The sequence below is a fragment of the Falco cherrug genome, chromosome 9 (genome assembly GCF_023634085.1).
Source record: "Falco cherrug isolate bFalChe1 chromosome 9, bFalChe1.pri, whole genome shotgun sequence".
NCBI classification, from domain to species: Eukaryota; Metazoa; Chordata; class Aves; order Falconiformes; family Falconidae; genus Falco; species Falco cherrug.
In genome coordinates, this window is record NC_073705.1 from 41,978,786 (window position 1) to 42,005,316 (window position 26,531).

The 26,531-nt window shown below is 41.1% G+C and overlaps 1 protein-coding gene across 20 annotated transcripts in view; it reads left to right on the forward strand.

The window, feature by feature from the left end:
• ANK3 (ankyrin 3) overlaps positions 1-26,531 on the forward strand; it is a 374,167-nt gene that overhangs the window by 322,721 nt on the left and 24,915 nt on the right. For 12 of the 20 annotated variants that reach the window (XM_055721313.1, XM_055721318.1, XM_055721322.1 and 9 more), the window contains 11 exons: positions 4,159-4,370; positions 6,163-6,370; positions 6,943-7,039; positions 8,246-8,474; positions 9,054-9,179; positions 9,916-10,038; positions 10,542-10,568; positions 12,323-12,404; positions 16,764-19,340; positions 25,103-25,177; positions 25,996-26,127. In XM_055721313.1, coding sequence (XP_055577288.1) covers positions 4,159-4,370; positions 6,163-6,370; positions 6,943-7,039; positions 8,246-8,474; positions 9,054-9,179; positions 9,916-10,038; positions 10,542-10,568; positions 12,323-12,404; positions 16,764-19,340; positions 25,103-25,177; positions 25,996-26,127 — 3,888 coding nt within the window. Of the gene's footprint in view, positions 1-4,158; positions 4,371-6,162; positions 6,371-6,942; positions 7,040-8,245; positions 8,475-9,053; positions 9,180-9,915; positions 10,039-10,541; positions 10,569-12,322; positions 12,405-16,763; positions 24,465-25,102; positions 25,178-25,995; positions 26,128-26,531 lie in introns of all 20 variants that reach the window. The other 8 variants (XM_055721331.1, XM_055721328.1, XM_055721329.1 and 5 more) reach the window with 3 other exon arrangements.

Below are 26,531 nucleotides of genomic sequence, written 5' to 3' on the forward strand. Positions count from 1 at the left end.
ACTGCAGACACACCCAGAGCATTGTGCTGATTCTTTGTTCAGTTCATTAACCCTTCTCTAGTTAGGAAAACAAACCTAAAAAAGCCCCTCCAAAACCACCAAGCCTGCATTAAAATAGTACAAGGATCTTGACAAAATTCTGCTCCAGTTAAATGGCACCTTTGCTGTGTAAAAGGTCTTCCAAGCAATGACATAAGTTTACAAATTTGTAGAATTAAGAGTGGGTTGGCTTTTTTCATCTGAACTTTACGTGGTTTGTTACAAAATACCTGGCTCTGAAGGAGTATTTTGGAAGAAGTTTTATTCCAGGTATGAACTCTGGAGGCAGAAGCAATTTTTAATTTAAGTAAAAAGCAGCCACATGGTCAGTCATTTCCAGAAGTTTAGTGTGTCTTTGCCAGGAAATTCATCTGTGCAGTCATCTCTAAATGCCATAACATGCTGCAGGAGCGCCCATTTTTCCATTAAAAGCAGCTGGTCTGTTTCATGCCAGACCTGTGTGATTCACTAGTTCTTACCTATCTGTAGTGGTGGAGGGCAATCAGAATTTTATTCCCAGCTCCTTTAAAAATTCAGCGTATCAAGATGCAGTTTGCTTCTCCGTTTTGTTTTTCTTGTTTGGCTCTTCCACGTAGCTAGGGAGGATGAGAGTGAGGACATCTTTGCTCCTCGACCTCCCAGCGGACTGCTGAAAACCTGCCGGTTCTTTACTGGAAGCAGCACCATCTGCTGGAAAACCTCATCGCAGGCTCAAATTAATCCAGAGAGGAGGCAACGCTTCAGGGCACTAAACGAAGGATTAAATAATAGCAGAACTTTGCTTTTATTCTCATCAAAGAACAATGAACCATGATGGAAAGAGTCAGGGGTTTTTTTTGGTGCTGTCAGGTTTCTGCTTAAATAGTTTTTATTCTAAAGATGCTGTACTTAGGCAGATAGAGTGCTGAGGAAATACAGGGAATCTGGCATTACTAGGAAGAGGAGTTAGGTTCCAAACACAAGGGTAGCAATTCACAACTGTTGGCCGTATTACATTTATTTAAACCTGAATCAACTGAAATTTATTTATTTATTTCTTAGGAGGAAGCTCTCTGTTTGGTAAATAACTTACTTTTTCAGCCCGGCTCCTTTTAGATGTAATTTGTGTTTGGTTTTTACGTTCCTGCACCCTTTACAGGTACCTGTAGACAGATTGTGGGCATAAATGCACACACCGGGGTAGCTAATCTTTTGACAGCCATTTGCAAATAAGAAATGCAAATATTTGTGGCTACAACACGCTTGCAGCTGCATGGTGTGGTTTCAGATGGGAAGCAGGAGTTTTTGCATAGCTACTTCTTTGAATCTACAGATGAAACCAGAGCGTGACCTTGTTTACTCTTGAAGTTTAAAATACCACCATAAATCACTCTGCAGTGATTTTGCTACATTTCCAAGAAAAGTTTTTAAACATATTGCTGTTAAACTTTGTGTTGTGAATGGCAAGATTAGAGACTGTGCAAAAATAGGCAAAAGAACACAGAGAGGGCATTGACTTATTTGAGAATGAGACCTCATGGCACTGGGAGCACCTAGTTATGTATGTGAAATACTGAAGCTGAGAGGGTGGGTCTAGTTACTAGCATTTTTAAGACAAGTCTCAATGCCCTCAGCTTCTCCTTCAGTCCCTTACCATGTGCTCTTTCTGCCTCCATCCCCCTCCTGTACTTTTCTCCATGTGAGTACTGCCTCCTGGGTGCCCCACTTGTAGTGCAACAATTTCTTAATGGGCGCACATCTCCTGTATGGGGGAAACTGGTGTCCTGTGCTTGTCCCACCTTTCAGTCTGCACAGTGACTAGGTGAGCTCTGCTCTAGCCAGTACTGCTGGAGGCTTGCAAAACGCAGAGCATTGTTCAGTCTGCTAAGTACAGATGAGTTTTGCGTTTTCAGCACTAGCAAAACTCTTCTAAGGTCCTGGTAAGGGAAATCAGGTACCAGATCACACAAAGACGCCTTGAAGCTCATGAAGCAGGCAAGTGTTCTGTGACTCTTGCTCTGTTTCCAGTCAGAAAATGCTCTGCCTTCTGAAAGAAAAAAGAAAGTTATTAGACATGTGATGAATTTGATTCACACCTGCCTCTCACCTGACAAATCTGGTGTGATTGCTTTCCTTGAGCTGAGCCATCCCAAGGGTCAGAGGTCCTCCCTGACCTTGCAGGATGTGGCTGGGTTTCTCTTCTCCTGTCCAGGAACCTTAACATAATGCTCATGTGGTAGCACAGCCTAGAGGGTGGGGAGGAGTGATCTTCCTTTCCTCCCTCCTTTCCTTCCCTCCATCTCTCCTTTCCTCCATCACTCCCACAGCCACCTTAGGATAATTGTACCATATGCTTGGGTGGCAGGGGAAGACATATGCACAGAGTATTCACAATACTTTTCTCTTGACTTACTAAAACTTAATGGCCATAGGGGTTCTTCGGGCTTTTAGCACAAATCCTGGGAGACACTGACATCAGCAGACTTCCCAATTCTGCCACTAACCTTCCTGCTTTACATCTCTCTGCTTTGCCATCCCTGTCTATAAGATGAGGTGTATAGCATACTTCTCTGTGGTTAAAAAACCCCACACAAAACCCAACCAACCAACCAAAAAACCCTTAGAGGTTTTTAATTGAAACACATTGCACAGGAATGAAGTGTCAGCAACCAAGGAAAATAGTAATGATGATAGCTCTGTTTGTAAAATGCATTCAGTGTGTTCAGGAAATGTGACCTCTCCCAGGACTAGTTTTCCCTGTTTCATTAATTCTGTCATGCTAATGCTGCGTTTCTCCTGGCAGTCAGGTGGTTTGATTGCTCACCATCTTTTTTTTTCTCTTAGAGGGCAACTTCATATACAAACTTACATGTTCAGGGGAGGAAAATGTCTCAGTCACATAAAGAATTTTACAGGTGTCTTTCGTCTTGGTACCACATCTTACTGCATCTGATAGAATTTTCATCTTTCAAGGAACAAACTTTCTTCTTTAGGAATGTGGTGCTCTTATTAAGGAGGAAAATAGAGTGGAAATGTGTGGAGTGCTGGAGTGAAACCCCATTGCAATCGCTGAAAAGTCAGTGTAAGAGATTACAGGAGAAATGCATGACAGTTGTGTAATTATCTCTGTGAATAATGTTTATACTGCAGGGATTTCACTAGTGCATATATATACACACATATAGTTGCAAATTAGTTGTATTTGTGACATATCACAAAGCTTTTGTCAGTGCATATATGTCTACATCATCTATGTAGTTAATATGGGTAGATACTCCATGCACTTTTCTAAGCCTTAGTGACCCTTGAAGTTGGGAATGTGGTCAAGAGCACTAACTGTTGACAACCTGTTTCTGTTCCAGTTGTCTCTGAGGATGTGTTAAGTTTCTCTTCTCTAGGAACTGAGGAGCACGATGCAGTTGCTTTGGGGCAGATACCAAATGGCTGAAAGCCTGATGTGGGAAGGGATCCTTGCTATGGTTTCAACGGTAGTGCTGGCAGACAGAGCTCCGTCACATCCACAAAACTGGAGAGCTCAGTGTCTCAGTATAAACTCTCAGGATTATATGGATGCCAGTTTGGGAAATAACTTTCTTAAGTGCCTTAGCTGGGCAAACCCTGGATTGCACACTTGACGTGAAGTTAGATACTTCATGAGCTGACTGTGATTTCCCGTGTTTTAATGTATGTTGGAGCCATGTGAGGGAAGAGGCTGGAAATAATTGTCTCTTGAAGGTGTGCACAGAAAGATCAGTACACTTGTGTGATTCCAGATATAGATGAGAGAGGAAAGAAGCTTGACCATCTCCTTCAGACATCCTCGGACTTCCATGCTGTGTGACAAACCTAACACCCCACAGCAGCTGCTAGTAGCTTGGGTGACTAGCAGTCACTAGTGGTGCTTCGGTGTCCTGGCAGATATGTGCATCTCGTGCCATTTGCCCTTGTTGTCAAGATTTATGCAAAAGTTCACAGAGCAAACCAAAGCTTGATAATTAATAGCACTGAATATTTTTTTCTCCTGTAGTAAGTAAAATAATAAGCATTTCAAGGCATATTCAAAACCTCACACTCACACATGTGTCTGGTACGAACCTGGGCAGATAATGCCTGGATGTTTTAACTGCCTTCTCTCACCAGAGCTGGACAGTGTTGAGGAGCTAGAGAAGAAGCGAATCTGCAGGATCGTCACAAAAGATTTCCCTCAGTACTTTGCGGTGGTTTCACGAATCAAGCAGGAGAGTAACCAAATCGGCCCAGAAGGTGGGGTGCTGAGCAGCACGACGGTGCCGCGTGTCCAGGCATCCTTCCCTGAGGGTGCTCTAACCAAAAGAATCCGCGTGGGGCTCCAGGTAAAAGCACCCTCGCGTCCACATTCGCAGCGTCTACAAGTGCATCATTGATCTTAATGAATGAGGCTTTCAGCTAAGGAGTCTCTGCCCCTTAGTGGTGGGTGGCAAGGTGGGAAGCATTCCCACCTGAGATCTGAATTGGCAAGTGTCTGCTCAGGCAGGCTCTGGGCCTCTCAGTGCCCCCCGGTGCAGGTGATGCACAGTCCTCCTCCCTGTGGCAAAAGCCCAGCTCCCCTTTCATCATTACCCTGAGTATTGCTTAGCATCTTAAGAATGGAGAAAAAAGCAAAGAGCTGGAGCCACCACAGCCTCAGTGATATTGTCTGCCATCCTCCTGTTGGCTGTGGTTGCACAGCCCTGCGTAGTCCCAGCCTCCTGTGGCAAAGTAGCAGCTTGGGATTGGTGTCACTGGGCTGCCCGTTGCCATAAGAATGTGTTTGGTAAGGATTTCATCAGCTGTTTGCTAGCTGTTGCTGGGTCAAAGACCTCCCGTATACATCTGTTGTAGTTTAGGACATTCACCATAGGTGTTTCTAGCAATGGGTGGAATCTGGGAAGAGCAAATAGCTTAAGCTCTCCTTGAGCAAACTGCACAGAAAGTGGAGAAATGCTTTTTAGGAGGTATCTTTTTCTTTGAGTTCTGTTAATTATCACTTAAAATTACTTAATAATTTTACAAGTCTGATGGGTTCACGAAATAGGGATGCTGGTTTGAATTTCAGTGCTTGGAATTCAGACTGGAACATTTCTGTTAATGATATTTCACATCTAAAAATGATTAATCTGGAGAAAATGGAAGCTCTGCTATTATGGTTATACAGCTGCCTTTCCAGAGCTTTCTAGTGTGAAGAAAACATGATGTCTCCATGTGCACTGTTGTGACTGGTGAGATTGCAATGTAGCTACATGTTCTATGCGTATCAATACAGCGTGCAGTTAAGTCACAGGTCAGCCTGATTGAAACAGACTTGAAAGTTAAAAAACTGAAACAAAACAAAACAAAGCAATCCCCAGGGAAATGGGTGCAAAACTTTGTTTCCCATGTCTGTCACTTTTGGGTTCAGGTCTTACATGACAAAAAGTACAAAAACTCTATAGCATTTCTTCCCATATTGGCTACTTCTTTCTTCCCATATAAAGTTAGAAAACCTTTCAAGGCACAAAATGGAGGTAGAAAGTCTGCTTATAGCAGCTAAGATTGTAAGTAGAATTGGCTTATAGCTCTTCCATAGCATAATGCATTCTGTATGAATTTGACCCAGACAGATGTTTCCTTCCTAATAATCAATAGTGGAATAGCGTAGGAAGCACTGAGTACAGAGGTAATTCAGAGTACACAGTGTTCCTCAGGAGCATGGATTTGTGTTTGGTAGAGATGCGAGAATTGTTCAGCATCTTCTAGACAGAGTGCCTAGTCCTCACTTCTCAAGTGCAAAATAGGCCTCTTTGCATTTTGAAATTGTATTTAATATCACCCATCACTGTAAATTCAAAACAAACCCAAACATTCCTGAAACACTCAGCAAAAACTGCAGGCAACCTTCTGAGATTTATAGTTTTGCTTTGCAAGATAGCTATTAGGAAAGCATAAGTGGGTCGTTAAAAAAAAATACTAAGCATGAATTGTACTAATGATCACCCTTGAGAGCTATGGGAGAAGGCTGCCTGGGAAAAAAAGAAATAAAATTCTACAGAAAAATGAAAGGAAAATTAAATTATCTTTTGGGAAACAGTTCTGCATGTCTATAACCAATTTTTAGCTCTAGTTTAAATACTTTCCCTGTGTTGACAGGCTCAACCGGTTCCAGAGGAGATTGTCAAAAAAATCCTTGGAAACAAAGCAACTTTCAGTCCCATTGTTACTGTGGAGCCAAGAAGAAGAAAATTTCATAAGCCAATAACCATGACAATCCCTGTGCCGCCTCCGTCGGGAGAAGGTGTAACCAATGGGTACAAAGGAGACATGACACCCAGCCTTCGACTTTTATGTAGCATTACAGGTTAGAGAAAGTCATGCTCTTTGCAAAGGTTTTTGTGACAGCAATGCCTCTGTGCTCACTCTCATAACTGTACAACTTGTGCTTTCCAGTAAGGGAACACTGGTGTGCCTCGTCCAGTAGGGTTCAGATCAGTTCTGAGCAAAGCTGGCTGAGGTCATTTGAAAGGCTCCTGCTGATTCCCTGGGCTTTGGATCTGGTCTCACGCCATTGTAAAAGAGCTCTGCCAACAGATAATAAATGCTATTTTATATTTAGCCAGTATGAAGAATTTCAACCTTGGTTATTAAACATGGCTGTCAGTAAAAGTAGTTTGCAGAAATAATTCTGTCCTAGCCGATATAAAAGGGGAAGAGTTGCTATTGGCTTGTAGGCGTGTACTTGACTTACATCAGCATCATTTTCTGGTGTGTGATACGTGATGTAATATATATCATGTAGCTCAGCTGTTGGAGAACATTATTATCAGGCTCTCTTTTTATGCGTGAAGCAAAATAGTTTAAGATAGATACTTGTATGCAGTCTGTATATGCTTGGTGTTTGAAAGAAAATCTCCACCGTTTATATTTACATAGGAGGTACTTCACCTGCGCAGTGGGAGGATATCACAGGCACCACTCCGCTGACATTTTCAAATGACTGTGTCTCATTCACAACCAATGTTTCAGCCAGGTATGGTAACAGCTTGCCAAACGCACCTAGGGAGTAGTTACCCGTGATTAACAAAGTGCATAGTTGTGGGGTTGTTTCTTGGCTTTCTGCAAGTCTTTTGCAAGACTGATGGAGTGGTATTGGGACCAGATGCTTCTTTGTCACTACGTATCAGCACCCCACGCATCCAGGGTTTTACATGTGGCTTTGTCTTGGCCTTTGCTGCTGCAGTGATGTCTCCTGGCAATCACACATGCTATTTCTCTAAAGGCTGCGGTGCCACACAGGGGTTTATTTTTCTGCAAACAGTAACAGAAAGGGAAAGCTTAAAATGTTAACTCAATAAAAATATTGGGGGGATTCATAAAACTGTATTCGTTTAAAAAGTTAAGAACATTCATTTCCTGGCTGTGGGCTTTTTAGTTGAAAACTACGTAAAATTACTCTCACAAAAATATCATTTGCCAAAAAATCATGGTTTGAAATGAATTTTGATGAACTCTAGTGGACTTACATGCTGATTGGTGGCATTCAACAAGATCTGTACAAATCCTGAATCCTAGTGGAGAAAATTCATGGTATGCAAGTTAAAGAGCTTATCACTGAGTACATAACATTTGCACCTATAAAAAGCTTTATAAAAAGAATATTGGAAAGAAGTAAATAGATCAGGGTTGAAATACTGTGGAAAAGGCTCATACAAACAAGAAATTAAGATGTTTATAACTTGTATCAAAATTTTCATCAAACTCTCAATCATAAGATGAAAAAATAACAGTATAACATCTGTCTCTGGGGTACTTCACTGAGGGCATATTTGGTTTCAACCTATGTGGGAGATGCAGTTTTGCTGTATGTATGTGTTATAAAGGAGGTTGTTTTAGCAAATCAAATGTACAGTGAGGCATCAACACATATACATGCTGTGGGGTCACAAGAAATACAGTTTCCCCACTTCGGCTTCAAATGAGGCTTAAACAGTTTTATGAGATACCTCTGCGAGAGGGGTCAAATAAGTATATCAGCATTTCATTACCAGGTATTCCTATTTTTGGGTGGTTGAAGCTCCACTGACAGTAGAAGGAAAATTACCGCTTTGGGAAGTCTGCAAGGACAGTATGCGTGAAAAATGGCCAAGGATCAGAGGACATGGTTTCTCTTTAAAGGCTTAAGCAATATTTGAGCATAATGAAATGTTGATTTAATGGTTTGCTTTTTCCCACTCAGATTTTGGCTCGCAGACTGCCATCAAGTACTAGAGACTGTTGGGCTGGCAACACAGCTTTATAGAGAATTAATATGTGTTCCTTATATGGCAAAGTTTGTGATATTTGCTAAAATGAATGACCCTGTGGAATCCAATCTGCGTTGCTTCTGCATGACTGATGACAAAGTGGACAAAACTTTGGAGCAACAAGAGAACTTTGAAGAAGTTGCAAGAAGCAAAGACATTGAGGTACATTTCTTACTCACAGCTGACTCCCTCCTTGTAAATGGACAATGTGGTATCCAAGTGGCAACAGGTCGTGCAAAAGCCACTATAAGCCCAGTTAGATAAAGGTTCATAGCAAGGCTGTGACAGAAAAGGACAAGGCAGGGAGAGCATGAGGACCTGTTTCCAAATGGATCCCTGGGATGGTCTGCAGTGGGTTTTGCGTGCACTGCTGTCAAGTAGCCCTGGTTGGGCTTTGCAGATGGCTGACCTGGAAATCCTTCTCATTGCTCCTGCAGACACACAGTCATGAGTAAGGCTGGTTTGTGGTGAATACGTAGTCACCAACACACAGTTTCCTGAAGGAAGTCAATGCGTTTGTACTCCAGAAAAGCCACACATGCAGCTCACCCTTTCCCAAACTGCCTGCGCTCATAATACCTTGCCATAATACACGTGATTTTCTAATTTGTTGTTGAATTTAATCTGAGTGGGGACTTGTGCTAAACTCGGGAACTGTGATGGGGGAAATCATGACATACTTACTTGCATGGATCTACTATGAAAAGAGGTTTTATTGACTTTTATTTATTGCTTTGATAGGTTCTGGAAGGAAAACCTATTTACGTTGATTGCTATGGAAATCTGGCCCCTTTGACTAAAGGAGGACAGCAGCTTGTTTTTAATTTTTATGCTTTCAAAGAAAATAGACTGCCATTCTCTATCAAGGTAAAAGCAAAACAAGCCAAATAATTATTCTGATTTTTTTCCCCCCACCAGTAATAACACTTTTTCAGCCTGATAGTACTAACTTGCCCCAAGGATGTGTCGTTGTTTACTATGTGAATAACGAGAGGGTGCTTTGCCTGAAGCCATAAAAGAGCTGGCGGCAGAGCTGGGACCCAATACCCATGATATGGATTCACAGCCTTTTATTAAAACCGTATCTCAAGTTAGACCTCCAAAATACTATCAGTAGATCACTATTTCCCAGGGACTAAGTAAAGGAGATGCATTCAATATACTGTACAGCAGAACAGCCTCCAAAAAGCATGCTCAGACCGGTCATCTCTAAATTACCATGGATGGCTGCTCACTTTCCTTAGCCTTATTATTGCTGCGCAAAAGAAGTTTTTAAGCATTTTGGTGAGCGCAAGTGCAAAACATGACAGAAAAAAATGAAGGTGGGCAGAAAATACCTGCCAGTAATATCTCAGTATGAAACTGCCTGGTTGGACTCACTCAACATCTTGTCCTGCATGGATTTAGCATCAGAGAGCTTCAGGCTGACCTAACTCTTTCATGGTAACACCTTTTCTCCTTCAGCACCTCACTGTTACTGAGCTGGAGCTCAGCCTGAGCTTCACCCATTAGATAGCTTCTTGTGGCAAGATACTCTGCCGAAACTTCCTCTAGGTGTCTGAATTACTACATATACTACACTGTATTAAAATTTCTTTTCTAGGTAAGAGACACCAGCCAGGAACCTTGTGGTCGCTTATCATTTTTGAAAGAACCAAAGACTACAAAAGGATTGCCACAAACAGCTGTTTGCAATTTGAATATCACCTTGCCAGCACACAAAAAGGTATTTGTTAGGAAAAGTAAACATTTTCCTTAGGGTTGATTTGGTTTTATTTTTGCTCCTTTGGTTTTGTCTTTTTTTTCTTCCTTTTTTTTTTTCTTTTTCTCCTGCTAGTGATAAAGAAACCCTATGAAATGCCATTAATGAGAATGTTTTGGAATATGATAAAGGCTTTTTAAATTTATGTTTTATTGGTTTCCTGTATGTAGAACGCTTTTAAAGTCTCGTTACTGTGGTGTCAAGTTCCTATATTTTTTATGATTCTGTTTACAGCTCATGCTTCAGCCTGCAAGTCATAGGTTTATGCTTTCAGTAATGTCACGTGTTGATTTGCATTGGATGTAAGATTTTTTTTTTCTTTTGTGTTGACACTTTGGATTTGCTTTGCCTTATAAATCAGCTTGCATTTTGTGCTCCCAATTTGGTCCTTTTCATATCCTGATATTCTTTTCCCTGCTGTCCATTATAATATTCCTTGTCTCTGCAATGCATCTTGGGACCAAAAGGAAACAGAGTCAGATCAAGATGATGAGGTAATATAAACACTGTCTTCTGTTTTTATTTCCTTCAGATTTAGTGAAGAAAAATAATATGTTATAGAAAAAACAAACAACTATTTTTAGCTATGGCATTGAAATGATACCTACAGAATAACCATATCCTTGACGTTTGGTAGTCTGTTGCAAAACAGTAGATGTGCACAAATGTGGGAAAAACAAGATTATATATTATGAAATTAAACCAAGCATTGAATAATGGCAGTGTAAAATTTAACTCGTTTTCTTCTGAAAAAAGATATAATTATATATATCAGACCAAGTCCATTTTTGGCAAAATCAAGAATATTTTAGTGGATATGATTTCTTCTCTTGGAGTAACACTGCCAATGCTTTGGTAACTTCTATTTCTGAGAAGGAAAGAAATACTGCTGAGGCCACAGTAGTGGCCTATAATATTTTACTCCTGAAAATAAACTGGACTCTTCTGACAAAGCCAAATAGCCAAGGGCAATTTCTAAATATCATACCCAAATCTATTTTCAAATAAACCTTTGACACTTGCAGTTTAAAAATCCACTGTTTGATGCAAACTGCAACATTAGATTGTGAAGAAATTGAGTGGATTTTACTTATTAGAGGTAGCTATAAATGAGATCACTTTCTAAAAGAATCTACAGATATGTATCCGATTTACCTAGCAGCAAAATTTTCTTCTCTTCCTGGTGACAAATAACTAGCAGTAGCCACCTGCTGATTAAAATAATAATAAAAACCAAAAATCAAAAAACAAACCAAAACATTTCTTACATGTTAAAAGATAATAATAGCAACCACATCACTTTGTCTCCACAGGTTTTGTTCCCAGTGAGCTATTATACAGCTATAACAATAGTTTTCTTTCTAAACAAACCATAGTTTTAGCCACATAATCCAGTGAGCTGATCTCTAAAGGACTTTTAATATTTAAGACTTCGCACCAGCAGCTACGTCACTGAATGCAGCGACTTATGATGCAATTTATTAGTTAACAATATTAGTCTGCTTTCTAATCTGCATCTTTGCATTTTGTGCCTATTAAAAAAATCCTCTCCCATGCCTTTTTTGTCCTTAATGTATTCACTTTAAAGCCAGTGTACATCGTGGTGTATGTGCTTTCAGGAAAAATTAATCCGGGGAGAAATATTTGATAGTCTAAGTTGTATTCTTATAAATGTTCTATGTCTGTATCTGTAGTCTTTTGTGTTGATCTCCTGTTTCCAGCCAAAGATGGTTTATTTTATAGAGAATGAATACTATCATGCTATTTCTAGTAGTGTGAAACATTTTATAAAGTGATAACGGGATAGGATAGTATTGAGATACTTTAAGGCAGGATCACGAGGTACATCTGCTGTCTAAGCTCTTCTACCTCGTAAGCAGAGACATTGTAAGCAGGAATGAACCCATGGGGTCATCTTCTAGGGCTGCAATTTCTTCCCTGCTTGCTCCAGAAGGGTAGTCATCCACAGCAGGTTTCTGCCACCTCCAGTAGCCACCCTCCCTGCTCCACAGTGCCTGAAAGTCATTACATGGCAGAGGGGATGGGAGACCGGCTCTGTCCCTTCCCTTCCCTGCTTGCCCAAATTTGGCTTCAGCATGCCTTCCCGAAGCTGAACGGAGACATCCGTTCTCCCCTGTGGGGATGTGTACGGCAAAATGTGGCCCATCACGCTGAGGTTGATGATTGTTCTCTTCAAATGGGGGATAGTGATACTAAAGGCACCAAATAGTATTATGTTTTGTTGCAGACGGAGAAAGCTGACCGACGCCAGAACTTTGTCTCCCTTGCTTTACGTAAGCGCTACAGCTATCTGACTGAGCCTGGAATGAGTGAGTTGCTCTTACCAAAAATACTAAGCCATATATGTATGATTTTTCATAAGAAGAGACATTTTTTCTATAAACGTTGTATTTGGTGTCACTCTGGAAAAAAAAAAAAAAAGAAAAAAAAAAAAAAGAAAGAAAGAAAAAATCCACCCATCTAAACCAAAACTCTTGGATGGTCTGTGAACTCTTGTGTTGTGAGAGCTTGAAGAATCCTGACTGGCAAGTGACGTGTTAGTTAAGTAAAAAGATAGTAATTTTTAAAAATGCCTTGTAGCTCCAGAGTAAGAGGATTGCTTTCAAAAAGAGTCTGTTCCTCTTCCCTTTGAAAGATCAGAGAAAGCTGCTGTAGATGGGAATGTTATGCAAAAGTTCAGCAAGGCTGGAGAATGCCATTCAGATAAGTGCTTAAATGTTTAGATGCTTAGCCAAAATGGACTCTCTCATATGTTATATTTTCCCTCTTCTTTCTCCTCCCCTTCCCTTTTTCCTCTGTTCCCTGCAGATGCTTTTTATTCCCTGGCACCACACATTGCTTTCTCTTAAATTTATGTTCCTCTTGACCAGACCTGTGGCATTCCCTTCCTTCCCTGTTAAATACAATAATTTATTTGGCTTAGCTTTTCTTCCCTCACCTCTCCTGTCTGAGGTTGAGTGCTACTGTTCCCCCATTCCCAGGCTTTTTCTTGCCTTTTTTTCCCCCTCGTGACTTCTCAGTTGCTACCCTGCAACAGACCCTTTGATATAGTTCCATAAAACCCATAGACAAACTTTCAGGTCTTGGGAGTTCCCACTGGATGGCTGCTGTTTAATTATTCTATAAGATCTGTGGCTTCTTTGGATCAGATGTGCTCCAGTATATATTACACTTCTCAGGCCTGGAAGAAGACTTCAAACATATATCTGAAGAAGCTATCAGATCTGCTGAGACCTCTTGATGGACTGTTAAGGTATCATCAAAGGCTTGGTGGGAACTGAGAGAGAGGGAAAAGGAAGTTGCTTGAAAGGAGTTTGATATCTGTGTATATTGCTTACAGTTAGTTTTTCAGGCCTCATTAGGAAAAAAAACAAAAAAAACCCAAAAAACCAAAGTGGTCTTATTCACCAAAGGTCCATTAACTCTCATTCGCTAAAAGTTAGAGGGGGAAAAAGCAAACCCACTTGAGCTGTACTCAAAAAAAAGATGGATTAAACCAGCAGAAGTTCCTGACCATTCTTTAACTATTCCATCCCTTTTGACAATGGTTACTACTTAAGGCTGTGAGCTGCTCAGAAGGGGTATGCAAAAATGATTGTGTTTGCCAGGAAGGACTGTAGACAGCCGTTTGGCCATCAGCCTAAGCACCATCTCCTGCCCGCACATAGCATGTAGTCAGCAACTGCCACTACCACCTGCACCGTGCTGGTGCTAGGGGAGGATGTGGACTTGGAGGTGCAGCTCTTCCAGGGAGCTTACGCTACCCAGCACACAGCCAGGGCTGCTGCTGCGGCTGCTTTACACCGCAGGGTGTTTGCTCCAGTGATTGTATCTGAGTGATGAACCTCTACCTACTTCCAGTGAATTTGATGGCACGGCTCCCGTAGTTTTGGTAGCAGCAGGAGGTGTTCTTACTCACCCAAGCTCCTGTGTGCGTGCATATGCACACATACAGACCTTTTTACCTCCGTACCCTTGCCAGTGCTGGTGCAGAAGAGAGCAAGGCAGCTGGGATATTCCCCCTGCCGTCCTGTTCTTACCCCTACTGAGGGAAAGGGACCGAGGAGTTCTGCTGTTCCCAGGAGTGAGGTCCTCTCAGGAGCACTGCGGTGTGTTACACCTACTCTGCCCACTGTTTCCTTGCAGTTGAAGAGGAGCGAGGCTGAGCGGGGGCCGCACGCATGGGTTCATTCAGTGCCTTCAGTAGTTTGGTGCACGGAAGGTAGTAACTAACATCTGTTTTCTGATAAAATCTTGGATGCAGAGTGATGGAAACTGTTAAAGCCAAGAGTGTCCAGTAGCCAAAAAAGGCTGTTATATAAAACCTCTCTTTAGTATATTATCTCACTCTAAAGTCTTGCACAGTTGTGGGGATTTCTTTGCTATTTCTAAATAGTAAAACTGCCCAGTTCCCTGCTGTTTGAGCTATGTCATAACTGCACACACTGGTAAATTACTCAGTTTTCTTTGTACTGGTTCTTCTTCTCATATGCAATAAGGAGCACAGAAGAAGTATCCTAAACATGTCTGAATCCATGATTTAACAGGAGAGAGAGAGGAGCCTGCTTGCTTGATTGCCTCACTAGCTGGTTGTGATAGACGGGCTCATCACAGCACAGTGGGGTCCCTGTAAAGACATTTCCAAACACAAACCACTGAACAAGTTATTTTATTTTCAGAATGATTTGGGGGTTTGTTTCGTGGACTTGGGAATGTATGAACTTTAGGTGAATGTTAGCAGCTGCTGCTAATTAATCTCCATAAAAAAGTCTAGCTCATTTAATGAAGTACACTATGTTTTCTTCGGGGGGTGGGGGGGGGGTGGGGGAGAAGCATATTTGTGCTTAAAAATAAAATTGCAAGGAAAAATGAATGTTTCTTGCCATAGGCTGTGCCAGTCAGGCCTAGTATTCAAGCTCTCTTCAACATAAATGTTCTCATACTGCAATATCATCAGCCATCCATGCTGCCTTCTGGGCTTCAATTGGCTTCTGTAGGACCAGCACATTTCTCCTTGCAGGATATGGACCTGTGTTATACTGAATATTCACTATTCTATAACAGTGCGTGTGCTTTGAGTTTAACAGTTTAGTATTAGCCTTGTTAAGCTTCTTAACTGTAACTAACTTAACTGTAACTTAATTTTCAGTAACTGTAAGTTACTGTCTGTCTATAAGACAGATCAAGCAGGTTTGACAAATTATTAGTGTAACTCCAGTGAAAGGTATGTTGAATAAGTTGTTTGGATATTTTAGCTCCACTTCTAATTCCAACTTCAAAGAAAAAAAAGCCCTCTAAGTTACTTTCAGTGTCAACTCCCTGAATGTTATTGCTGTATCAGAGGATATGTATGCTGTAATGGGATTCCCAGAAATACTGTCTTCTGGCATGAGTACCTCCTGTAATGCAAAATGTCGTTGGTGATGATTTTGTTCGAAATGCTTATAAGCAAGCTGAGTGTTCTGGGGGATGCTAACAGTTAACAGGTTTGTCCTTGCCAGGAAGTTTTTGCATAATACATTGTTCTTTGACTGCTTTTCTAATGTTACCTTTTGAGAAATGTAAAGTTGAACAGGTCTGTCTTTGAGCTGATACAAGAAATCTCCTCAAAAGGTACCAAGACACTACATCTTGTAGAAAAAGTGTACTCTTCTTTTAATGGCCTCTTGTGAAATGATCTTGTAAGGTTTACATATTTGTGCTTAATATAGCATACAAAATGTATTAATCTATGTGCTCGTTTTGACATGATATATTGTGCATGAATAAAAACTGATTCAGTTGCTTTGCTTGCTCACGTTTATCATATATCATACTTTCCATATTTCATGTATGACATATGCTTCTTACAATCATTTCATGTAAAGTTTTACTTTAGTTTTTACCAAACAAAAGGAATATTGCATGAGAAACAAATGCAAAAGTTCCTTTTCTTTCTTTAATTTTATTATTTTTTTTACAATATTGACTCAGAAAAGCTCTTGCTCTTATTGGCTTTATGAGTGTGAAGCATATCCGAATTGTGCATGGGAGATACAGATTTGAATTTATTCCAGTTGCTTCACAGTTTGCACATCAATTGCCTGTCACTTAAAGGAATTTTGGGTTCTGCATGAAATAGTTCTGAGCGGTTTAAAAAAAAATTAGCTATCTAATGTCCTTTTATGCAAGTTTATATTTTGTATAGGTTCAATATCTGAACAGAACAACAACAACTGAAATTATTAAAAGGATAATTCTAATAGTTGCGCAAAGCAGACGTACCTAAACAGGCAAAATAGAACTGATATGAAAATTTCAGAAATAGCACATCAGAAAGTCAATAGGAAGTAAGAGAAGTAATTTTGATGTGGCTTTATTTTTACCTTATGGATTCCTTCTTTGTGTTTTTTGTTCTTCATTCTTTGCAGATTTGGTTGCTATGTGCTTTCTGTCTTTAATTTCATGTTGCTTTTTGGTTTGGACCAATCATCGGTATATGGCTCATTCCTATTTTTTTCTTTCCTTTTTTAAATCTTCTTTTGCCTCCTTCATCCTAACTCACGCAAACAATTGTACTTGCTTTTTGTAATATTACAACGTTTACTGACCTATTTTCTTCTCTGGTCTCTCTGTTTTTCAATCATTTTTGTTGATTTTTATGTTTGATTTTAATTTAACAATTTAAGAAACAGTTGAACGGAGTGCAGGAGCAACAAGATCCCTACCTGCTACTTACTCATACAAGCCATTCTTTCCAACACGGCCATACCAGTCGTGGACAACAGCTCCAATTACAGTGCCTGGGCAAACCAAATCAGGCTTCACTTCCTTATCAAGCTCTTCCTCTAACACTCCTACAGCTTCCCCATTAAAATCAATATGGTCTGTTTCTTCTGCTTCTCCAATCAAATCCACATTAGGAGCTTCTACCACATCTTCAGTTAAATCTGTTAGTGATGTAGCATCTCCGATTAGATCATTTCGGACAATCTCTTCACCAATAAAAACTGTGGTTTCGCAGCCTCCCTACAATATACAGGTTACTTCAGGCTCTTTCGTCAGAGCTCCAGCAGTCACAGAAGCTGCTAGTCTGAAAGGGCTGGCATCCACTACCACATTCCCCTCTCGGACATCTCCAGTGACTACAGCAGGGTCTCTCTTGGAGAGATCATCCATAACCATGACGCCTCCAGCATCCCCCAAATCCAACATTAACATGTACTCTTCAAGTTTGCCACTTAAGTCGGTCATCACATCAGCATCTTCACTTTTATCGTCCCCTCTAAAGTCAGTGGTGTCACCTGCTATGTCAGCAGTTGATGCTGTTTCATCCTCTAAAGTCATGATGGCCTCGTCTCTCTCGTCGCCAGCAAAACATGTAGCTGGGCACACAGATGTACCATTGCTTAATGGATCTGTGTCACCTCTGAAATACCCATCTTCTGCCAACTTAATAAATGGATCCAAAGCTGCAGCCGTTTTTCAAGACAAGATTGCTGCAGCTGCACATTCTGCAAGTTGTGCTGCTAACGCAGTTGCTGACACGGCTGAGAGAGTGTTTTCAACAGCTACAACAATGTCATTTTCTCCACTCAGGTCATTTGTGTCTTCAGCACCATCAGCTTTCCAGTCAATGAGAACTCCTCCTGCAGGTGCTTTGTACACAGCCCTTGGGTCAATATCTGCAACTACCTCATCAGTAACTTCATCAACAATAACAGTGCCAGTATATTCTGTAGTCAATGTTTTGTCTGAACCAGCATTAAAGAAGCTCCCAGAGTCGTCTCCACTTACAAAATCAGCTGCTGCGTTACTGTCACCTATTAAAACATTGACTACAGAGGCACGCACACAGCCTCCCTTTAATCGAACTTCATCTCCAATAAAATCATCCTTGTTTTTAGCACCCTCTGCTCTCAAATTGTCCACACCCTCTTCTTTATCCTCCAGTCAGGAGATACTGAAAGATGTTGCTGAAATGAAAGAGGATCTAATCAGAATGACTGCAATATTGCAGACAGATGTCACAGAGGACAAACCGTTCCAACCCGAGATACCAAAAGAGGGTAGAATTGATGATGAAGAGCCCTTTAAAATTGTTGAGAAAGTAAAAGAGGACTTAGTAAAAGTTAGTGAGATTCTGAAAAAAGATGTGTGTTTAGAGAGTAAAGGGTCGGCTAAAGTATCCAAAAGTGATCAAGGACACCTGTCCGAGGATGACTGGGTAGAGTTCAGTACAGAGGAGATTGATGAAGCGAGACAGCAAGCTTTGACAAGCCCTCCTATGTCTGTTCCAGAGAAGGTCCAAATTAAAACTAAAACCATGTCGGAAAAGGATTATAGCTTGTCAAAAGTTATTGATTACTTAGCAAATGATATTGGTAGCAGTTCATTAACAAACATAAAGTACAAGTTTGAAGAGGGGAAAAAAGAAGGTGAAGAGAGACAAAAACGCATTTTAAAACCAGCTATTGCTTTGCAGGAACATAAACTTAAAATGCCTCCAGCCTCCATGAGGCCTTCAACATCAGAAAAGGAGCTATGTAAAATTGCAGATTCCTTTTTTGGAACAGATACTATTTTAGAGTCTCCAGATGACTTTTCTCAACATGATCAAGATAAAAGTCCCTTATCTGACAGTGGCTTTGAAACGAGGAGTGAAAAGACACCTTCTGCCCCACAAAGTGCTGAAAGCACAGGGCCAAAACCACTTTTCCATGACGTACCCATCCCTCCCGTCATTACAGAAACGAGAACTGAAGTAGTTCATGTTATCCGCAGCTACGAACCATCGTCTGAAGAAATTCCCGAGCAGAAAGCAGAGGAGCTACCAGCCTCAAAGCCTAGCCCTACATTTATGGAGCTGGAGCAAAAACCTGCTGGATCTATTAAAGAGAAGGTTAAAGCTTTTCAAATGAAGGCCAGCAGCAGCGAAGAAGACGACCATAAGTGTGTCCTTAGTAAAGGTGTCCGAGTAAAAGAAGAAACGCATATCACTACAACAACTAGGATGGTTTATCATAAACCTCCATGCACTGAAAGCACGTCTGAAAGGATTGAGGAAACAATGTCTGTTCATGACATAATGAAAGCCTTTCAGTCTGGACGTGATCCTTCCAAAGAACTGGCAGGTCTGTTTGAACATAAATCATCAGTAACTTCCGATGTTAGCAAGTCTGCTGAAACTTCACCACAACATGCAGAGAAGGACAGCAAAATGAAACCCAAACTGGAGCGAATAATAGAGGTCCATATTGAACAAGGTAATCAGGCTGAACCTACTGAAGTCATTATTAGAGAAACAAAAAAGCATCCAGAAAAAGAAATGTATGTATATCAGAAAGACTTACCTCGGGGAGATATTAACTTAAAAGAGTTGGAAAAACATGATGCTTTTCCTTGTTCAGATGAACAAGGTCAGCAAGAAGAAGAGGAGCTCACGGCCGAAGAGTCACTTCCTTCTTATCTGGAATCCTCTAGAGTTAACACTCCTGTGTCCCAGGAAGAAGACAGTCGCCCTAGTTCTGCTCAACTCATGTCTGATGACTCTTACAAAACACTGAAGCTTTTGAGTCAGCACTCAATAGAATACCATGATGATGAGTTGTCAGAACTAAGAGGGGAGTCTTACAGGTTTGCTGAGAAAATGCTTCTTTCAGAAAAGCTAGATGTGTCTCATTCTGATACTGAGGAGTCAGTTACTGACCATGCTCTACCCCTTAGTGCAGAGTTACAGGGGTCTGATAAACGATGCAGAGAAAAAGTAGCTACTGCCCCCAAAAAAGAGATTCTCTCCAAAATCTATAAAGATGTATCTGAAAATGGTGTAGGTAAAATGTCTAAAGATGATCATTATGATAAAGTGACAGTGTTACACTACACTGGAGATGTTAGTAGTCCAAAACATGCGATGTGGATGCGCTTTACTGAGGACAGATTAGACAGAGGTAGAGAAAAGTTGATGTATGAAGACAGGGTGGACAGGACTGTTAAAGAGGCAGAAGAAAAACTGACTGAAGTATCACAGTTTTTTCGGGATAAAACAGAGAAGTTGAACGATGAGCTACAGTCTCCAGAGAAAAAGCAGCATAAAAAAAATGGCAAAGAAATACATTCTAGCCAGAGCTCTGCCAGCAGCAGCCCTGAGAAGGTTCTGCTCTCTGAATTACCGTCGTCCGGTGACGAATGGAGTAAGGTGAAGCAGTATGCACATGATGGGAAATGTTTTCCCAAGGTGGATGAAAGAAAGGCATCCAGTTTGCCCAGCAGTCCTGAAAAAAGGATATTTGTGCAACCTGCAGAGGACTCTAAACAAACTATGGAACACAAAGGAAGTGCTCAGCAGACTGGAGTACCTGAGGTTTCACAGACTGGATTTCAGCTGAAGCAATCAAAGCTCAGTTCCATTAGGCTTAAATTTGAACAAAGTGTAAGTCCAAGGAGTAAGGACGTGACTCAAGAAGAAAAAAAGCTGGATGGTCAGTCCAAAATTCCAGTAAAGAAATCGCAAGAAAGTAAGTTACCAGTGTATCAGTTTTATTCCAGAGAGAAACACGCAAAGCAAGTAGAGGTCATTGATGGGAGCACAGCCTTACAGAAAGAGGTGAAAATACAGGAAGATTTTGTTCCAGGTAAAGCAAAAGCTATCGAAGACTTCCGTGCTTCAGATGCACAAAAACGACCTGAGATGAGTAAAGGTGTGGTGCCAGAATACTTTTCAGAACCACAGGCGAAAGACCTGGTGTACGGCTCAGACTCAACGGCGAAGGGACACTGGGACAAAAAGATCTATAGGACGTGGGAAAGTCCTGGAACTTCTAATCATCAAACACAAAAAGAAAAACTGTCACATGTGCTGGTTCCAGATACAGTAAAAGAAAACCATGTGGATCATGCTGAAACTAAAACTGACAAAAAAAGTGAATTTGCCACTGTGACAGAGCACAAACTGGCAGCAAATGGAATTCATTCAGAAGAAGTGAAGGAACTGACTGTCAAATCTCCCTCAAAAAGGGTTTTATACAGAGAATTTGTTGTCAGGGAGGGAGAACGTAATGGTGAAGTGGCTGATAAAATATCCAAAAGAAAAGAAGAAATTGCTGTGTCCCATATTCCAGTCAGAATTGTTGAGGAGAAGAGAACCATGCTTGATGGTGTCTATGAACTTTCAGCTAAAGTATCCCAATCAGCTGTGATTAAGGAGAAAGTTGAGAGGCAGATTGATTATATGGAAGACGAAAAAATAAAGTGTTCAGAAATCAGAAAAGTTACCAAGCAGCAGAGCTCAATAGGTCTAACTCCTCCCATTGAGGAAATGGAGCTATCCCCTAGCAAATCGCCAGATTCTTTAGAATGTAGTCCGGGAAAGGAATTTCCTTCAAGTGAGTTAGTTGACCCCGGTGCCAGCGATTACTTGGATAAAGTTGCACCACTAGCAAGCACTGAGGGAGTAAAAGAAATTAAGACCTTGCCTGTTTATGTCAGTTTTGTTCAAGTAGGAAAGCAATATGAGAAAGAGGTGCAACAAGGAAATATTAAAAAAATTGTCAGTCAGGAGAGTAAGACAGTACAAGAGACAAGGGGGACATTTTACACAGCTAGACAGCAAAAGCAACCTCCTTCTCCACAAGGTAGTCCAGAAGATGACACACTAGAGCAAGTGTCCTTTATAGATAGCTCTGGTAAAAGCCCTTTAACACCAGAAACACCGAGTTCGGAGGAAGTGAGTTACGAGTTTACATCTAAAACACCCGACTCACTAATAGCTTATATCCCAGGCAAACCCAGTCCTATACCTGAGGTATCTGAGGAATCAGAGGAGGAAGCAGAGGCTAAGTCAACATCTGTAAAACAGGCAGAGATTGAGGAACCACATACTGACAAAGCGTTACCTAACCATATAAATAAGGACTCTAACAAAAGACCCAAAGGTAACAGAGTTGCCTACATTGAATTCCCTCCTCCTCCTCCACTGGATGCAGATCAAGGCGAGTCAGAAAAGAAGCCTCGTTATTCCACTGAAAGTGAAATGGAGATGACAGAAGTGAACTTGCAAGATGAACATGACAAATGCCAGCTGGCTGAACCCGTAATAAGAGTACAGCCACCATCTCCTGTGCCACCAGGAGCAGATGTCAGTGACTCCAGTGATGATGAATCTCTCTATCAACCTGTCCCACTTAAAAAGTATACATTCAAACTGAAAGAACTGGAAGATGACCATAAAGAAACCTCAAAACCCAGAGGCCCTGAAAAGATTGAGAAACAGAAAGAGTTAGGACATCCCACTTCTGGGAAACCTAATGAGTTTGATGTTGGGCTTGAATCACCCCAGAATGATGTAGTGCAAAATGGGAGTAACAATGACCAGTCTGTCACAGAGTGTTCCATAGCAACCACTGCAGAGTTCTCCCATGATACCGATGCAACAGAGATTGACTCTCTTGACGGTTATGATTTGCAAGATGAAGATGATGGTTTAACTGAGAGTGATTCTAAACTTGCAGGTCCGGCAGTTGAAACCAAAAAGGATGTATGGACTACAGAAGGCATTCTAAAGCAGACTGATCGCTGCTTTAGCCAGAGTAAGCTTGAAGTCATTGAGGAGGAAGGCAAGGTAGGCCCTGAAGAAGACAAGGCACCTTCGAAGGGTCCAGCTTCAGAAAAAGCCGGAGATAAGAGCGAACAGAAGTCAGGGGCACAGTTTTTCACTTTGGAAGGAAGACACCCTGACAGGACTGTATTTCCTGATACGTATTTCAGTTACAAAGTAGACGAAGAATTTGCAACACCTTTCAAAACGGTGGCCACCAAGAGTCTTGACTTTGATCCGTGGTCCAATAATCGAGGTGACGATGAAGTGTTTGAGACTAAATCAAGGGATGATGAGGCTAAGCCATTTGGTCTGGCAGTGGAAGACAGATCTCAAGCAACAACACCTGATACAACTCCAGCCAGAACTCCAACAGATGAAAGTACGCCAACTAGCGAGCCCAACCCCTTCCCATTTCATGAAGGGAAGATGTTTGAGATGACTCGCAGTGGTGCAATTGACATGAGCAAGAGGGATTTTGTTGAAGAAAGACTCCAATTTTTTCAGATTGGTGAGCATACTTCTGAAGGGAAGTCAGGGGACAAGGGGGAAGGGGATAAAAGTACAGTCACTGCCATCACACAGCCACAGGCAGGGGACAACACTGTAGAAACAAACCTAGAGAGACCAGTAGAAACAACAGCAGTTGAACATAAGCCCATCATCCAGGCCAGTGGAGATTGCATGGAACAAACACTTGGTAGTAACTCACTGGAAAAATCATCGGCAGCGGTAAATGCTTCTAAAGTTGATCCCAAATTGCGCACACCAATTAAAATGGGAATTTCTGCTTCCACCATGACTCTGAAGAAAGATGGCCCTGGCGAAGTGACAGATAAGATAGAAGCTGTGATGCCAAGTGGTCAGGGATTAGAAAATGAAACTGTAGCAGTGATTGCGAGTTCAGCTTCTAGCCAGACAAGCTGTAGGCAAACAGAAAACACTGATTTTCCAAAAGATAATTTTAATAACAACAACAATTTGGATTCATCTGCTGTCCCTACAGATGATATTACCTGTAATGTAGTGCTAAAAGAACATTTGGAACCAAAATGTTCCCTCCAGAAAGCTAATCAAGCGAAAAGCACTTCAGGAAAAGGTACAGGGACAACACAAGGACACAGAGTAAGAGATAAGCAAAAACCACATGGAGAGCAGCAAAAGTCAACAGAATTAGTAGGGGCTAGAGGAAAATCAAAGCTTCCTGTAAAGGCCAGCTCAGTGAAAGAAGTCTTTTCACAAAATAATCTCCAAAGCAATACAGGGAGTAAAGTGAGAGGGGCTAGTAAGCCTGACAAAGCAAAACAAAATAATTCTTCTCCCTGTCTAGAAGCAAGGTCTAGGATTCCTGTAAAAAATACACATAGGAGTAACCTAGCTAGAAGAACTCCAGCCCTGCCAAAACAAGAGCAGGTAGAGAAAGAAAAACCAAAACCGCTTCCTTCTAAATTACCAGTAAAGGTAAGATCTACCTCCGTCACCATGACAACAGTTAAAGTAAGGAAAAATCAGCTTAGGGAGGTATGTAAACATTCTATTGAATATTTTAAGGGAATTAGTGGTGAGACATTAAAGCTTGTGGATCGTCTATCTGATGAAGAGAAAAAGATGCAGTCAGAGGTCTCTGATGATGAAGAAGACAGTACATCAAGGAACACATCCTTATCAGAAGCTACTCAAGTTTACCAGCCTTCCATTACATCGAAGTCTGCTAGAGACATGAGAACAGAGGCAGCATCTATAAAATCAAAGATTGAAAAGGCCGACAGTGAGAGGAGGAGGAGTAAGAGGACTGGTGAGAATGAAGGCAGTCAGGTTTCTGGAGCTCTCATGGCTCACCTCGTGGAGATCAAGCCTAGTTTGTAAAACTTTCAACTTGTTGATCCTAGTGCATGAACTGTTGTGATTGCCTGTGGAGTGACTTAACTGTAGTTTTCATTCTGTCATTGTCATCTGTATGTGCTGTCTTATACTCTTCTTTCTTCCTTCAAACAAAGCCTGTACTGTAGAAAGCTAGTGAAGCATGCCAAAGACATTCATGTAACTCAAAAATTGATGTAATTCAGAAATTGAAAGATTTCTTTTGTGACAGCAAATCTGTTCTGTCAAATTAGAGAAAATAGATGATAATCTGGTCTTGGTGGTTTCCACCAGTAATCGAACAACTTGTGTACAGTCTAACAGCTATATTGTCAGCATGTTTGGTTTCATTACACGACATCATGTAGTTTGACATTTGGCTTTACACAGGTGAAAATCTAAAAGCTATGAAAAAAAGTTGCTTTGTAGGTTATTAGGACACACAACCATTCTAGTAAAAAATATAAGCACTGGCAACTTAGTCAAATTAAAGCTATTATTTATAATAAGCTATTGTCCAGTATTGTGGTTTTCTGTGCAAAACCTTTTTAATCGACAAATTGTAAATCACAGGTCCACAGAGTCCATGTGAACGGACAGATATAAGGATGGCAATTGTAGCTGATCACCTAGGACTTAGCTGGACAGGTAAGCTTTTCTGCTTTAATATTGAAATTAGTCTTCGCTAGAACATTTGCAGAAGTAGTCTTTTACCGAAATCTGCAGAAAGGCTGCGTCAGGCTCTCCCAGACTCACAGTGGGCGCAACCTCCCAAAACCTGCAACACATTACTGGGCAAAGGTGCCTAATAGGAAATTACCCCACGGGTCTTGCCGTAAATCAAACAGAAACTCATAGGGAAAACAGCTAAAATGGCTTTCCTCTCAAGATGCTTACCCGAGGAGTCAGGCTCAGGGCTGCCTCTGTGTCTGGGGAGCCGTTCCCCAAAGCCCTGGCGGTTCCAGGGAGCCCAGCAGTGCCCCAGCAGGTTGGTATACTGGTGGGCAGAGCTGGCCCTTCACAGCCTTACAGCTGCAGCAGCCAGCTCTTCCTGGGCGCAGGTGACGACAGCACTAGTGCTGAGCTGCACAGCAAGCTCACAAAGAGTAAGCATCACCAGAAAACCCAGGATGGATAAAATAGCAGCGATGAGGCAGTCTCCACAGAGGTTTTTTTCACCATGTTTAAGTGGCTTGCTGAGTATAAATACAATAATAGCTCACAGAGATGACTGAATTTCAAAATTATGTCTGTCTTAGGAAATTGAAGTGTGAGTATATAATGCCATGTTCATCGTTATCCGCAAAGTTTGTGTCAGGTAGTTTTGTTGACATCTGTGTGATCTAAGAAAGGTAATATTTTTAAGCCTGACAGGGTGATTGAGGGATTTGTGCTTTGTTTGGTGCTTTTGTTGTTAGTTTCTTTTCTTGCTTGCCTTTTTTTTTTTTTTTTTTTTGTCTTTATAGAACTGGCAAGAGAACTGAATTTTTCTGTGGATGAAATAAATCAAATCCGAGTAGAAAACCCAAATTCTCTTATTGCTCAAAGCTTCATGTTATTAAAGAAATGGGTTACCAGAGATGGGAAAAATGCTACAAGTAAGTTCAAGTAGTTACTGTTGTTGTTTATAAGTTATAGCCCATTTCATCTGTTGCCTCATCTAAGTAAGTTAAATTGAAGAAAACATTATGTCTTTTGCAAACCACTGATGGGAAGGAAAAAAAAAGACGTTTCAGTTATATTTTTACCAGAAGTCAGAAACATGTCATATTTATTCAGTATACATGCAGAAGGAAATAATCTGTTCTCCATGTCCGTAACTGGTGGGATAAGTAATGAACTTAAGTTCCAGCAAAGAAAATATTGAGGAAAACTTTCTAATAGCAAGGAACATGGAACACGGAAAAGTTAAGTTAGGTAGCTTCACCGTACTGCAGGTCTTAAGAAAAGGCTAAGCCTCCTTCTGCGAGAAGTGATGGAGACACTGATTCTGCGCTGATCC